General features: G+C 37.0%; 1 protein-coding gene and 1 pseudogene across 5 annotated transcripts in view; one reads left to right on the top strand and one right to left on the bottom strand.

Annotated features, from left to right (window-relative positions):
- Positions 1-17095, top strand: part of CD99L2 (CD99 molecule like 2) — a 125311-nt gene that overhangs the window by 63713 nt on the left and 44503 nt on the right. For all 5 annotated transcript variants that reach the window (XM_053579437.1, XM_053579438.1, XM_053579435.1 and 2 more), the window contains exon 2: positions 4947-5009. In XM_053579437.1, the coding sequence (XP_053435412.1) occupies positions 4947-5009 (63 nt within the window). The remainder of the gene's footprint in view (positions 1-4946; positions 5010-17095) is intronic.
- LOC128577273 (monocyte to macrophage differentiation factor-like) lies at positions 44-823 on the bottom strand (annotated as a pseudogene).

Here is a 17095-nt window from a genome sequence, read left to right as displayed (position 1 = left end):
ATAGTTGAAATAATACTGATTTGGAGACTTATTACAAGACTGGTCATAAGTGTCTCATAGTGTCCATAGGACTTCGGTAAAGGTATTTCCAAGTGGTGTAGTACGGCACTGCAGCTGCTGTGGCCACAAGCAGGTGCCAGATGGAGTGAGCAAATGGAACAATGCCATCACTCTTGAAGAACACAACTCCGACTTAGGCAATAAATTAAGCCTCCTTGGGCAAGTTCATGAAGTCTGTCAGTGTTATTCATCTATGTTACCACCAAGGCTGGAGAAAATCCTACTGTGAGATAGGAAAAGAATTCAACCACTTTATACTTTTCATGGTAGAGAAATACATGAATTGTTCCTCCAGCTGCCATGAGCCAGATAAACCAACACATGTGAGATGCCAGGGGTCCAAGTTCACAGAGATTTAACCATGGAGCATAAGAATCAGCAATGAAGAAAAAGATAACCATTCTATCACACACGTGAAAACAAAGCTCCACTGTCCTTAAGTGGCTCTTTTTCCATGATACAATGTTTTCACATTTACTGTGGAGACAATGAAGGGTGCACAGTGGCCCATTCCACAGCTGTTAGCTTTTCCGGGAAGTCATCAAACCGTCACTGGAAGAAGGCACAAAGGCCCATTCCATAGCTGTTAGCTTTTCCAGGAAGTCATCAGACCGTCACTGGAGGAGGGCACTGCCCATAATGGCCGGGCCAGTGAGGAATGTGTGTGTGTAACAGGAGCATGTTCCCACCAAGTTGGTATGTAGTGGCGATTGGCTAGGGCCCAATGGTTCATGAACGACTGGAATCGATTCTTGAACCGCATTGATCCTCCACTCCTCCGGGGTGGTGTGTGTGGGGGGGAATGGACCTCCATCTAATCAGCACCAGCAGTGGCATAGTATGCGATCCTCATGGGCTTGGGTTGCTCCGGAGCCCACCTGAGTGCTCCACAGAGCTGCTCCCCAGAGTGGACCAGGCTGGGAATCAGGCCTGGGCCAGGGCTAGACGGGGCCAACTCCTTTGTTTTTAGATGTATGGTTTGAAAATATTTTCTCCCAATCATGGGTTATCTCCTCACTCTGTTAATACTTTCCTTTACTGTGCAGAAGCCTTTTAATTTAATGCAGTATCATTTGTTTACTTCTATTTTTCTCTGTGCATTTGGAGACCTATCCAAGAAATTGAAGTCCAAACCAATTTTGTGGAGCTATTTTCCCATTTTATCTAGTAGCTTTACCATTTCAGGTCTTACATTTAAGTCTTGTATCCATTTTGAGTTGATTTTTGTATACAGTGTGAGATAGAGGTTCAATTTCATTCTTCTGTAAGTGGATATTCAGTTTTCTCAAAACCATTTACCAGGGATACCGTCCTTTCTCTGGTGTGTGTGTTCTTGGCATCTTTGTTGAAGGTCAATTGACTGTAAATATTTGGATTTACTTTTGAGCTTTCTATCCTGTTATAGTGGTCGATGTGTCTGTTTTTATGCCAGTACCACGCTGTTTTGATTACAATAGCTTGTATTTTGAAACTAGAGAGTGTGCTGCCTCCAGTTTTGTCCATTTTATTCCAAATTGTTTTGGCTTTTCTCAGGGTCTTTTCCAGTTCCATACAAATTTTAGGAATTTTTTTTCTATTTTTGTGAAACATGATATTACAATTTTGATAAGAATTGCATTGAATTTGTAGATCACCTTGGTATCATATGGACATTTTGACAACATTCCTCTAGTGCATGAATGTAGGATATCATTCCATTTATTAGTGTTTTTAATTTCTTTCATCAATGTTTCGTAGTTTTCAGTGTACAGATCTTTCATATCCTTTGTTAAATTTACTCCCAAGTGTTTATTTTTTTATGCTACTGCAAATAAAATTGTTTTAATTTCTTTTTCAGATTGTTCATTGTTAGCATATAGTATTTTTTAACCATTTAAAAATCTCATGGTACACTTGAACCTATAGTTAAACTTCCATGGCACACTTAAATTATGTTGATCTTAAAAATAGAACATACTCTGCTTTGAACTTCTTTTGAAAACAATTCCATAATATTTAAGAATTTTCGTGGTACACCTAAGATCCTCTCATGGCACACTGTTTGAAAATCACTAGTTTATAGAAATACTGCTAATTTTTGTATGTTTATTTTTATAATCTGCAACTTTATAGAATTTTTTATCAACTGTAACAGTTTTTATGGAGTCTTAGGGTTTTCTATGCATAAGAGCATCATTGGCAAATATAATTTCACTTCTTCCTTTCCTAAAGGAATGCCTTTTATTTCTTTTTCTTGCTTAAATGCTTTCGTAGGACTTCTAGTACTCTGATGAATAGAAGTGGTGAAAGTAGATATCCTTGTCTTGTTACTGGTGTTAGAAGAAAAGCATTCAACTTTTTATCGAATACGATGTTAGCTGAGGGCTTGTCATATTTGTCCTTTATTACATTGCAGTACATTCTCTCTATACCTATTTTTGAGGGTTTTTAACATGAATAGATGTTGAATTTTCTTAAATGCTTTCAATGTACCTATTGGGACCATGTGGCTATGGTTTTTCATTTTGCTAATGATGATGTATAACATTTATTGATTTTCATATGTAGAACCTTTCTTGCATCCCTGGGACAAATCCTACCTGATCATGGTGAATGATACTTGTAATGCGCTATTTTATTTTTTTTGAGGCAGTGTCTCTCTCTGTTGCCCTAGATAGAGTGTAGTAGCATCATCATAGCTCACAGAAACCTCAAACTCCTTGGCTCAAGCAATCCTCCTGCCTCAGCACCGTGAAAAGCTGCGACTACAGGTCAGCCAGGCTAAGTGTTCCGTTTTTAGTACAGATGGCATCTTGCTCTTGCTCAGGCCAGTCTTAAACTCCTGAGCTCAAATGATCCTCCCAGAGTGCTAGGATTACAGGCATGAGCCACAGTGCCTGGCCTCTAATGTACTATTGAATTTGTTTGCTAGTGTTTTTTTTTTTTTTGTTTGTTTGTTTGTTTTTTGAGTATTTTTGCATCTGTGTTCATCAGAGATATTGGCCTGTAGTTTTCTTATAGTGTTTTTCTCTGGCTTTGGTATCAGGGTAATGCTGGCCTTATAAAATGAGTTTGGAAGTATTCCCACCTCTTTAATATTTTTAGAAGAGTTTGAGAAGCATTGGTATTAGTTCTTTAAATGATTGGTACAATTCAGGAGTAAAGCCATCACATCCTAGACTTTTCTTTGACGGGAACTTTTTATTGCTGATTCAAGGTCCTTGAAATTTGTCTATTTCTTCCTGATTTAGTGTTGGTAGGTTGCATGTTTCTATGAATTCACCCATTTCCTCTGGGTTGCCCAATATATGTTCATGTATAGTTGTTCGTAGAAGTCTCTTATGATCCTTTTTATTTGTGTTATCAGCTGTAATGTCTTTCATTTCTGATTTAGTTTGTGTCTTTTTTCTTTGTTAGTTTAGCACTCTCGCTAAAGGTTTGTCTGATTTTATCTTTTAAAAAACCAACTCTTAGTTTTGTTGATCTTTTTATTTTTCTAGTTTCTGTTTTGTTTATTTCTGCTCTAATTTGTGTTATTTCCTTCCTTGCGCTGTTTGGGCTTTTGTTATTTTCTGGTTCCTTTAAGTGTAACATCAGGTTGTTATAGGTTGTTTGAAATGTTACTTCTTCTTCCTCCTCCTCTTCTTTTTTTTCCCTTCTCTTCCTGCCTACCTCTCCTCCCCCTCCCCCACCCTCCCTCCTCCACTCCCCTCTCCCTCTTTCTCATCCTCCTCCTCTTGCTCTGTTGCCCAGGCTAGAGTACCATGGCATCATCATAGCTCACAGCAATTGCCTCAAAATCCTAGGCTCGATTGATCCTCCTGCCTCAGCCTCCTGAGTAGCTGGGACTAAAGGTGTCCACCACCACGCCTGGCTAGTTTTTCTATTTTTAGGAGAGATGGGGTCTCACTGCTGCTCAGGCTGCTCTCAAATTCCTGAATTCAAGCAATCCTTCCACCTTGGCCTCCCAGAGTTCTGGGATTTCAAGGGTGAGCCACCACTCCTGACATGTTTCTTCTTTTTTGATGCAGGTGTTTATTGCTATAAATTTTCTTCTCAGGACTGCTTTTGCTGTGTCCTGTGAATTTCAGTATGTCATATTTCGAGTTTTAGTTTTTCTTGAGATAATTTAAAATTTCCCTTTCAATTTGTTCTTTGACCCATTGCTTGTTTAGGACTATATTGTTTAATTTCCACATATTTGTGAGTTTTCTGAGATTCCTCCTATTGTTGATTTCTAGTTTCATGTCATTGTGGTTAAAAAAGATTCTCAATATGATTTCAATCTTAAATTTAACCCTTGTTTTTGTGGTCACGTATAGCTTGTGTACACTTGAGAAGAATGTTTTGTGTACACTTGAGAAGATTGTGTACACTTGAGAAGATTGTGTATCTTGTTGCTATTGGATGGAATGTTCTGTAAGTATCTAGTATGTTCATTTAGTCTAAAGTGTAGTTCAAGTCCCATGTTTCCTTATTGGTTTTCTTTTTAGATGATCTGTTCGGTGTTGAAAGTGAGGTATTGAAGTCTCCTACTGTTATTGTTTTGTAGTCTAACTCTCCAGATCTTTTAATATTTGCTTTATATATTTAGGCACTTCAATGTTGGGTACAAATATATTATATAATAATTGTTATGATTTCCTGATGAATTAACCCCTTTATCATGATAATAACCTGCTTTGTCTCTTTACAGTTTTTGACATAGTCTATAGTATTTTGTCTGATATAAACATAGCTACCCTTGCTCTCTTTTGATTTTCATTTGTGTGGAATATCTTTGTCCATGCCTTCAATTTCAAAAGGGAAATGACCATTTCAGGAGAATATTTCAGTGTTACTTTTCATGCAAAGATAGTTACATTTAAAAATCTGTTTTGTTTTGTTTGTTTTTTTTTAATTTTTAGGATCTGGGGACTTCGGTGATTTAAATCTGGAAGATGCACTTCTAGAAACTTCCTCAGCAAAGCGTGAGTAGTAAATCAAATAAACTATTAAAAGCAAACAATAGTAATTAATATATACTGACTTAAGTATATATTATTAATATATATAGACTTAAGGAAAACAATAGGTAGTTTGTATTTCACTTGATCAGATTAAATATGGTTATCATAAGTTATTTTATACCTATATTACTCAACCTTTTCCAAAATATAGAAAAAGAAGGAATACTACCCAATACATTCTATGAAGCAAGCATCACCTTGATCCCCAAACTAGGAAAAGACCCATTATAGACCTATATCACTAATGAATATTGATGCAAAAATAATTCAACAAGATCCTAACAAACAGAATCCAGCAACACATCAGACAAATTATACACCATGACCAAGTCTGGGTCTCAAGGCTGGTTCAATATACGTGAATCTATAAATATAATTCATCACATAAACAAATTATAAAACAAAGACCACACGATTCTCTCAGTTGATGCAGAAAATGCTTTTGATAATATCCAGCATCCATTCATGATCAGAACACTTAAGAAAATGGGTATAGAAAAGACATTTCTTAAACTGATAGAGTTCATCTACAGCAAACCCACAGCCAATATTGTATTGAATAGAGTTAAACTAAAATCATTTCCACTCAGATGAGGAACCAGGCAAGGTTGCCCATTGTCTCTACTGCTTTTTAACATTGTAATGGAAGTTATTTTATTTAAAAGAAAATCTGAAAGTTTTAAATTCTTTGAGAATACTTAACAATGTATGATGGTTGATCTGTTATTTTCTCCAGCTCAACCTGTAGCCCCTACTGATGTGACGTCCTAGGAGTGGCCTCCAAGGACTGTCTTCTTAGCTCAAAAAAAGACTTGTTGAATTGAATAAGGGATTTGTATTTCTCCTTTTTGACTTTTTTTATAATGGTTTTTCTTAAAGGAGTCTATGTGTGGAGCTCGGTTATCAATTTTCCTTTTAAATTTTTGAAAAATATTTAAACCATTATTTTTAAAAATACATGAATGCTTTTGAAGCTGAGGTCTCCCTGAACCTTCTCCATTGTATTAACATCCACTCCCATCCCAAGAGGGAACTACTTCAGTCAGTTTGGAGTATGCCATTAAAGCTGTCGTCGTACGAGATTGGAAAATTAAGTTAGTGAACTCATCCTGGAAAAAGTGCTCCATACCTCATTGCTAAATATAACTACAGTCACCTGCAAAGTACTTCCCTTGGCAATCTGGTGCCCATAGTGATATTCAGCGATGAGGTATGTAGCACCTTTTCTAGGATGAGTTTCCGAACTTAATTGTATGACCTTGTATGTATTATTTCACAACTTGATTTTTTGTTTTATGTGTATTGAAGACCTGAGAGAATTATGTCTGCTTAAATTAGTTTATTCCAGCTATCTTAGCAAGGTACCACAAACTGGGTGGCTTAAAACATTATAACTTTATTCTGTCACTGTTCTGGAAGCTAGATCTTCTAAGTCAAGGTGTTGGCAAGGCCACTTTATCTCTGTGGGCTCTTGGGAAGAATCCCCTTCCTTGCCTTTTCCAGCTGCTGTTGGCTCTAGATGTTCTTGGCCGTGGTTGCATCACTTCAATCTCTGCCTCTATCTTCACATGCTGTTCCCATTTCTGTATCTTTCTTCTCTTTCTTGCAAGGACATTTAGTGGGCTTAAATCTTACCTGGCTAATCCAGGTGATACCATCTTGAGATTCTTCACTTAATTACATCTCCAAAGATCCTTTTTCCAAATAAGGAAATTAATATATGCACACAACAGAACTTTATTCTGCATATGTATCTACACTCATATACACACACACACATACATATGTATATACCTTATTCTTTTAACTGCCGCATAGTATACTATGTACCACAGTATGCGTTCAGCAAACACCAGGGTGCTGGCTGTGTGTCAGTTACTGTTTTAGACCTTGGGGATACAGCCATGAACACATGAGACACAATCCTGTGCCTCGTGGAACTTGCTTTCCAGTGGTGTGAATTTGGCCATGGCCAATATTGTCATTGGCAGACCTGGTTTGTTTCCTTTTATGCAGTTACAAATAGGGTTATAATGGACATTCTTGTATACATCCTCTTTGTGCCCAAGTTCAGTTGGAACAGCAAAGTGAAAGGATTTTTTTTTATATTTTAATAAATTCTGCCAAGTTGTTTTTCAAAGTGGATGTGTCGTTATGTACTTCCACTGATATTTTTATAATAGTCCCTGTTTTCCTAGACCCATATCAATACCATATTTTAGCAATCAAAAATATTTACCAATGTGACAGACAAAATAATATCTTCTTGCTTATTATATATTTTCTTGCCTATAAAATGGAGCATCATTTCTTATCTTTATTGGCCATTTGCATTTTCCTCTTGTGAAATGTCTGTTCACATCCTTTCTCCATTTTTCTTCTGGGTTCCTTGTCTTTTTAGTTGGTTTATAGGATTCTGGGTTGAGAAAGTCAGGGGCTTTGGAGTCAGACTTACTGGGTCTGAACCTCTGCCACTTAGCTGTCACCTTGGGCAAGTCACCTGACTTCTCTGCACCTCAGTTTCCTCACCTGTTACATGAGCATAATAATAAGCCCTACCTCTTAGGATCATTGTAAGGATTAGGTGAGATGACCCATGTGAAGCACTCAGCATGGTACTTGGAACAAGGTGAGTATTTAGTAAGTGTTAGTCTTGTTGTTGTTTGATTGACTTGATTGGAAGGACTGACTGCAGCTGGGCCTCTAGTTTAAGAGTCAAGCAACCTGCGTAGTGCATAGTGGCCTCAATGGCAAGCCAAATTCAACCAAAATCCAGCTGGATGTTTTACAGAATAGACAAGCCGATCCTAAAATTCATATGGAAATTCAAGGGACCTAGCATGGCCAGAACGATCTTGAAAAAGAAGGAAATGGTGGAGGACTCACACTTCCCACTTTTAGCTCTTAGGGCAAACTGACAACAATCAAGACAGTGTGTGGGTGGCACCTGTGGCTCAGTGGGTAGGGCACAGGCCCCATATACCGAGGGTGGCAGATTTGAACCCGGCCCCGGCCAAACTGCAACAAAAAATAGCTGGGCATTGTGGTGGGCACCTGTAGTCCCAACTACTCAGGAGGCTGAGGCAAGAGAATTGCCTAAGCCCAGGAGTTGGAGATTGCTGTGAGCTGTGACACCACAGCGCTCTATTGAGGGCAATAAAGTGAGACTCTGTCTCTAAAAAGAAAAAAAAAAAAGGTAGTGTGTTACTGGTATAAAGATAGACATACAAATCAATGGAATAAAATGAAGAGTCTAGAAATAAACCTTTGTTTCTATGGTCAGTTGACTTAGAAAAAGGTGCCAAGAGCATTCAAAGGGGAAAGACCATCTCTTAAGTAAATATCCACGTGCAAAAGAATGAAGTTTGGCCCCTACTTCACACTATATGTAAAAATTAACTTCAAATGGGTTATAGACCTCAAACTCTACAGCTCTTAATGTGTATGGTATGAGGTGAGAGGTTAGGACACTCGGATCTGTTCCTGAACGTGAATACAGTCCTCTGCATGCAGGTGGCCTCTTAAATCCCTAGGAAAATAAGTACACTTAATTTATTAACAGTGGTGGCTTTAATGAAATTATTAACATCTCCAAAATAAACAGGACAAAACCTCAAAACAAATATATAAACAAACTCTCAATAAGTTTAGCTTCTTGATGAGGACTTTTTAAATATTCCTTTTAGAGTCATGTGGTGGCCCAGCAGTTAGTGTGTCTGGGACCGTTAGAACCAATAGCACGTCATGTCTGTAGTTGAATAACAGCTCTCAAGACCATATCATGCTGCCATCTTTTTCTCTCTCTTAGCTTATGTTTTGTGTAATTGAGGTTTCAAAGAGATAGGCTTGCCTACCTCTCCTTGGAATGTTCTTCTCTGCACAGTGTGCACCCCTTCTCTTGTTTAAAAAAATTTCCTGAATCACCTAGGTCAGGATATTGTAAATGACCTTTCATTCATTCCCCAGTGTTTTTTGGATACCTGCTTGGCTACCAGGTACTATTTCAAGTGCTGGGCATACAATGTGGACATAGTCATGTTCCTGATGAAGTTCTTTTGTACATAAAATCACTTCGGATATTGCTGAGCCACTGTCAAGCAAATACAGCAGGGTGATGGGACAACAAGGGCCCAAGGAGGGGGAAAGTTCAGACACTTCAGAGTATGTGCTGAAGGAGCCTCTGGGGAGCAGTAATGTGCATGGAGTGGAGAAGGAGCCTTCAAGGCCAAAAGGATCAGGTATAAGACTTCTGAGGCAGAAAAAATCTAAGCTTATCTCAGGGCCTGGAAGGCAGCCTGTGTGGGTACAGTTTGGAAAATGCTGGAGAGAAAACAGAAGTTGTGAGGGGAAAGATCATGCAGGGTCTTATGGGGTATGGGAATAACTTTTATTATAAGTGGAAGGGGATCCTCCATAAGGATTTTAAAGCACTTTACTAGGATATAATTTATATCCTATACAATTTACTCATTTCAAACATACAATTCAGTGGTTTTTTAGTATTTTTACAGAGTTTCACAGCCATCATTGTAGTCAATTTTAGAACATTTTTGTAACTTCAAAAAGAAACCCTGTGCCCTTACCCTGTCACCCCAAAATCACATGATTCTTCTTATTCCTCCCTGTTACCCCAAAGCAACCACTAACTTTTCTGTCTCCATGGAGTTCCGTATTCCGAGTATCAGTAGAATCATTCGGTAAGTGGACTTTATGTCTGGCTTCTTTCACTTAGCATATTCCCAGGGTTCATTAATGTTGCTTTCAGAATGCCCGCCCGCCCACCCACCCACCCTGCTCACTCTTTCCCTTTTTCTCCCTTATCATCTTGTGGGGGAACATACTTTGGATTTTGCCAAATAAAACTTCTTGTGAGTGTCCCCATTTTGGGGGGAATTGCGGGCATTGTTTGAATCCATTTGGGTTGCTAAAATAAGATACCTTAGACTAGGTCATTCATGAACAACAGAAATTTATTTCTTATAGTTCTAGAGGCTGGAAAGTTCAAAATCAAGGTGTCAGTAGATTCAGTCTGGGGAGGGCTGTTCTCTGCTTCACAGATGGTACCTTCTAGCTGTGTCCTCACATGGAAAGGACAAAAGGGCTGCCTCCAGCCTCTTTTATCTGGGCACTAATCCTGTTCTGGAGAGCAAAGACCACATGACCCAATCACTTCCCAAAATCCTACCTCTTAACTCCATCGCCATGGGGGTTAGGTTTCAACATAAGAATTTGAGGGTGAGGGGACACAAATCTTCAGACCACAGCAGGTATCATTATTAAACCACAGCTGGTGGACAGTTTTGTCTACTATTTTGGTATAGCATCATATTGTAGAGAAGCACTCGTGGTAGGTGTGCTATGTTGCTGGCAGCATTTGCTAAGAGCTAACAATTTTTTTTCTTGAGTTTTTTTATTTTGAGAAAGGCTTCATAGAATTTTTTTTAATTTTTCACTGCTTTGATGAAGTTGACCTACTATTCTTAGTATTTAATAAGTAGACTCTTTTCATCTCAATTATGGATGATAAGAAATCCCATTTAAAGACTTAACACCTGAAAATCTGCAGTTAATAGTTTCTTAAAAAGTGCATAAATGTAAGCTCTTGTTCTACATCACTACAGGCTCAGTCTGTGACAGCAACTGGTTCCACATGCATGTGAGGACCACCCTCTCTTAAAAGGGCTCTTGCAGATCTTCAGAGAAACCAGACTTTCCTAGAAACTGTGGATGGTAGGGCAGGTTCCCACAAGTCTGTAGTAATCAAGACTGTGGAACTGGCATAATGTAGATCAGCACAACAGAATTGAGAATCCAAAAATTAAAAAATTAACTGACCATAAATATATAAGTATAAGACAGATAAATATGTTTACACAAGAGCTATTTGAGTCACACAAATTTTAAGTAAATATTTACATAAGTTGCAATGGCTTTTCTGAAAATTGCTCAAATAATGGTTTCAGTAATGTAATTACTCTTTTTTTACCTAACTAAAATCATGATACTATAAATATACATAAAGAACCTCATTTAGACAAGTAAGATTATAGATATAAAACCATGTCTAAATTGATCATCTGGTAACATACATACATACATGTAACAAATATATATAGTTATACACGTAATATACATATGTATTACATGATTTGGGTAACATACATACATGTACATATGTATTACATGTATGTATGTATGTTACCCAGATCATCATCTCTCTATATATATGTCTATATGTATATATGTGTGTGTGTGTGTGCATGTATATGTGTATATGTATATCACTCAGATCATCATCTATATATGGTGTGACAGTTAAGTTCACAAACTCATTCTAGAAAAAGAGTTACATATCTCATTGCTGAATATTACTGTAGTAACCTTCAAAGTACTTCCCTGGAGAAGCTATGAACTGATGCCAGCACCTAGTCCACCCTTCAAAGTACTTTTTCTAGGATGAGTTTGCAAACTTAATTGTCCAACCTAGGGGGTGGACACACATACTTAAAACTTAAAATTTGTATGACACACACACACATACACGGGTGTGCACACACACACATACTTAATGATAGCAGGTTGTCACATGTAGTTCTGTTACCATGAAAATCCTTCCACGAACGGTCTGTGAAGCTAGTGAATGATGCCCCATGAATATATCAATGTACACAGCTATGATTTAATAAAAAAAAAAAAGAAAATCCTTCCACTGGTGTCACCTTCACATTACTGTATGCATTAGGGTACCCAAAACCATCCTAAGGAGCAGGATGCAAACATAATCATTTTAGGGGAAAGACTTTCCATATTTTCTACTTCTATAAATACTTTACACTATAACTGAACTGCAAAAGAATGCACCTGCAGTAGTGGTTGGTCTCCTTTCCCAACCCCCTTGATATAGTTTGAACATCTGTCCCTTCCAAAATTCATATTGAAATTTAATTCCCAGTGTGGCAGTATTGAGAGGAGGGGGGCTTTAAGAGGTGATTGGGTCATAAGGACCCTGTTTGAATACCTGTTTTGTTTTTTAATTTTGGGGGGTATATACCTAGAAGTGGAATTGCTTGTTCATATGGCCATTCTGTTTCACTCTTTGAGGAGCTGCCAAATTGTTTTCCACAGAGGCTGGGCCATTTTATATTCCCACCAGCAATTTATTAGGGTTCTGATTTCTTCACTTCCTCACCAACTTGTTATTTTCCTTTTTTTAAATTAAAGCCATCCTAGTTGGTATAAGGTAGGACCCCATTGTGGTTTTCATTTGCATTTCCCTAAAGACTAATGATGTATTTATATATTTGTCAGATATGTAATTTGCAAATATGAGTGTTTATTTCTGGACTCTCAATGCCATAACATTGGTCTATATGTGCACTCATATTCCAGTGCCACATTGTTTTGACTACTGTAGCTTTGTAGTAAGTTTTGAAACTGAGAAATACAATTCCTTCTATTTAGCTCTCTTTTTCAAGATTGATTAAGCTATTTAAGATCTTATTCAATTCCATATGAATTTTGGAATTAGCATGTTCATTTCTATAAAAAGGGCAACTGGAATTTTGATAGAGATCACGTAAGATTTGCAAATTAATTTGGAAAATATTGCCATCTTAACAATGTTGAGTATTGTAATTTAGGAACATGGGATTTCATTCCATTTATGTAGGTCTTTAATTTCTTTTCATAGTATTTTGTAGCTTTTTTTTTTTTTTAGTATTTTGTACCTTTATTGCACATGTCTTTATACTTCTTTAGTAAAAAAATTATTCCTAAAAATTTTATTCTTTTTGTTGCTATTATGAATGGAATTGTTTTCTTATTTTTCTCTTTATATTGATTATTTGTAGTATATAGAGATTCAACTGATTTTCCTATATTGATCTTGCTGAACTCATTAGCTCTAAAAATTTCTTTTTCTTGGTGTGGATTCCTTAGGGTTTTCTGTATATAGGAACATGTTATCTGTGAATAGAGATAATTGGATGTATTCCTTTTCAATCTGGATGATTTTTTTTACTTTTTCTTGATAATTGGCTAGAACTTGCACTACCGTGTTAGAAGTATTGATAGAGGAGATCCTTGTCTTGTTGCTGATTCTGGGCAAAAATTTCCAGTCTTTCACCTTTAGATACAGTATCAATTGCAAATTTTTCATAGATGCCCTTTATTTGGCTGAGGAAATTCCCTTTTCCCCTCTAGTAATTTAACAGATAAGGCCAAAATATCCATCTGAATGCTAAAAACAATGTAATAGAGTAAGCCCAATTCTCACTTAAAACACAAAGAAGGGACTCCATATGGCAAGAATAAAACAAAAATAGCAGTTACCTTTGGGGCCAGTGTTAAATTCCCTTCTATTCATATTTATTGAATGTTTTTTTATCATGAAATGCTGTTGACTTTTGTCAGTTGCCTTTTCTACATTCATTGAGATACTCATATGTTTTTTTCCCCTTCATTATATTAATGCAGGATATTATAGTATTGATTGATTTTATTATGTAAAACTACCCTTGCATTCTTGGAATTAGCTCTTCTTGGACATGGTTAGTCCTGATATACTGGTGGATTTGGTTTGCTAGTAATTTATTGAGTATTTTTGCCTCTGTATTCATAAGGGTTATAGTTCTGTAGTTTCCTTATGATATATTTGACTTTGGTATTACTGTAACCCTGGCCTCTGTAATTTTTTTTTTTCCTTGAAGAAGGAAAAACACCCATTGGGATGAATGGGTGTTGATTTTTTTTCTTTTTTTTTTTTATTGTTGGGGATTCATTGAGGGTACAATAAGCCAGGTTACACTGATTGCAATTGTTAGGCAAAGTCCCTCTTGCAATCATGTCTTGCCCCCATAAAGTGTGACACACACCAAGACCCCACCCTCTCCCTCCATCCCTCTTTCTGCTTTTCCTCCCCCCCCATAACCTTAATTGTCATTAATTGTCTTCATATCAAAATTGAGTACATAGGATTCATGCTTCTCCATTCTCATGATGCTTTACTAAGAATAATGTCTTCCACTTCCATCCAGGTTAATACGAAGGATGTAAAGTCTCCATTTTTTTTAATAGCTGAATAGTATTCCATGACGTACATATACCACAGCTTGTTAATCCATTCCTGGGTTGGTGGGCATTTAGGCTGTTTCCACATTTTGGCAATTGTAAATTGAGCAGCAATAAACAGTCTAGTGTCCTTATGATAAAAGGATTTCTTTCCTTCTGGGTAGATGTCCAGTAATGGGACTGCAGGATCAAATGGGAGGTCTAGCTTGAGTGCTTTGAGGTTTCTCCATACTTCCTTCCAGAAAGGTTGTACTAGTTTGCAGTCCCACCAGCAGTGTAAAAGTGTTCCCTTCTCCCCACATCCACGCCAGCATCTGCAGTTTTGAGATTTTGTGATGTGGGCCATTCTTACTGGGGTTAGATGATATCTCAGGGTTGTTTTGATTTGCATTTCTCTAATATATAGAGATGATGAACATTTTTTCATGTGTTTGTTGGCCATTCGTCTGTCATCCTTAGAGAAGGTTGTATTCATGTCTCTTGCCCATTGATATATGGGATTGTTGGCTTTTTTCATGTGGATTAATTTGAGTTCTCTATAGATCCTAGTTATCAAGCTTTTGTCTGATTCAAAATATGCAAATGTCCTTTCCCATTGTATAGGTTGTCTCTTTGCTTTGGTTGTTGTCTCCTTAGCTGTACAGAAGCTTTTCAGTTTAATGAAGTCCCATTTGTTCATTTTTGTTGTTGTTGCAATTGCCATGGCAGTCTTCTTCATGAAGTCTTTCCCCAGGCCAATATCTTCCAGTGTTTCCTGTGCTTTCTAAAAGTCATTCATCATGATCAAGTAGGCTTCTTCCCAAGGATGCAAGGCTGGTTTAACATATGCAAGTCCATAAACGTTATTCACCATATTAAAAGAGGCAAAAATAAAGATCATATGATCCTCTCAATAGATGCAGAAAAAGCATTTAATAAAATCCAGCATCCTTTTCTAATTAGAACACTGAAGAGTATAGGCATAGGTGGCACATTTCTAAAACTGATTGAAGCTATCTATGACAAACCCACAGCTAATATTTTACTGAATGGAGTAAAACTGAAAGCTTTTCCCCTTAGAACTGGAACCAGACAAGGTTGTCCTCTGTCACCTTTACTAGACAGAAAATAAAGGGAATCCAAATGGGAGCAGAGGAGGTCAAACTCTCCCTCTTTGCTGACGACATGATCTTATACTTAGAGAACCCCAAAGACTCAACCACAAGACTCCTAGAAGTCATCAAAAAATACAGTAATGTTTCAGGATATAAAATCAATGTCCACAAGTCAGTAGCCTTTGTATACACCAATAACAGTCAAGATGAGAAGCTAATTAAGGACACAACTCCCTTCACCGTAGTTTCAAAGAAAATGAAATACCTAGGAATATACCTAACGAAGGAGGTGAAGGACCTCTATAAAGAAAATTATGAAATCCTCAGAAAGGAAATAGCAGAGGATATTAACAAATGGAAGAACATACCATGCTCATGGCTTGGAAGAATCAACATTGTTAAAATGTCTATACTTCCCAAAGCAATCTACCTATTCAATGCCATTCCTATCAAAATACCAATATTGTACTTTCAAGATTTGGAGAAAATGATTCTGTGTTTTGTATGGAACCGGAAAAAACCCCGTTAGCTAAGGCAGTTCTTAGTAATAAAAATAGAGCTGGGGGCATCAGTATACTCGATTTTAGTCTGTACTGCAAAGCCATAGTGGTCAAGACAGCATGGTACTGGAACAAAAACAGAGACATAGACACTTGGAATCGAATTGAAAACAAAAAAATGAAACTAACATCTTACAACCACCTAATCTTTGATAAACCAAACCAGAACATACCTTGGGGGAAAGACTCCCTATCCAATAAATGGTGTTGGGAGAACTGGATGTCTACATGTAAAAGACTGAAACTGGACCCACACCTTTCCCCACTCACAAAAATTGATTCAAAATAGATAAAGGACTTAAATTTTTTTTTAAAAAAACATTTGGTAATTCTCCAATGAAGATTTCTTTCCTGGAATTTTCTTTGTGGAAAGTTTTTTGATTGCTGATTCATTTTCTTCACTTGTTATAGGTCTAGGTATAGTCAGATCTTCTATTTCTTATTTTGGTAATTTATATGTTAATAGGAAGTTATTCATTTCATCTAGGTTATTTAATTTATTGGATTGTAATTGTTTAAAGTATTCCTTCATAATCTGTTTTATTTCTGTAAGTTTAATAGCAATGTCCTCTGTTTTATTCCTGAATTTAGTAACTTGAGTCTTCTTTCTCTTTCTCTTGGTCAGTCTGCTAATAGTTTATCAATTTTGTTGATGTTTTAAAATATCTTTTTGGGTTTTTTTTTTTTCAGTTTTTCTATTCTCTATTTCATTTATTTCTGCTAGAATTCTCAGTATTTTCTTCCTTTGCTTGTTTTAGGTTTAGTTTGCCCTTCTTCCAGTTTTAAAAAAATTGTTATTTACTCTTCTTATCATAAACTTAACTCTGCAATCCAGCTAGATGTGGTGGGGAATAAGGAAAATATGGAACCCAAAGAACTATAGCAAAAGTACGAAAATTATAGGATATTGTGAGCAAATGGGGTAGAGGGATACTCTTCTAAGCTATAAAAAGAATGGTCTGTTGGGTAAAATAAAGCACAAGTCAGATTTATTTGCATTGCCCACAGTTGGAGATTTTGATTTCTTGCTGGTTTTGCCATTCCTGGACCAAAGTGTTCCATGGCTTTCGTTATATTCATGCCCTCTTGCACCTTGCCAAAGACCACATGCTTACCATCCAGCTGTGTGGTCTCAGCAGTGTGGATAAAAATCTGAGAACCATTTTTATTGGGTCTGGCATTTGCCATGGACAAGATGGCAGGACCTATAAGCTTCAGGATGAAGTTCTCATCATTAACATTTTCCCTATGAATGAACTTGTTGCTAGTGCCATTATGGTGTGTGAAGTCACCACCCAGGCATATACATCCTGGAATAATTCTG

This window comes from Nycticebus coucang, chromosome X, assembly GCF_027406575.1.
Source record: "Nycticebus coucang isolate mNycCou1 chromosome X, mNycCou1.pri, whole genome shotgun sequence".
NCBI lineage: Eukaryota > Metazoa > Chordata > Mammalia > Primates > Lorisidae > Nycticebus > Nycticebus coucang.
The sequence above is the reverse complement of the archived record's forward strand: the minus strand, read 5'-3'. Positions and strand labels throughout refer to the sequence as shown.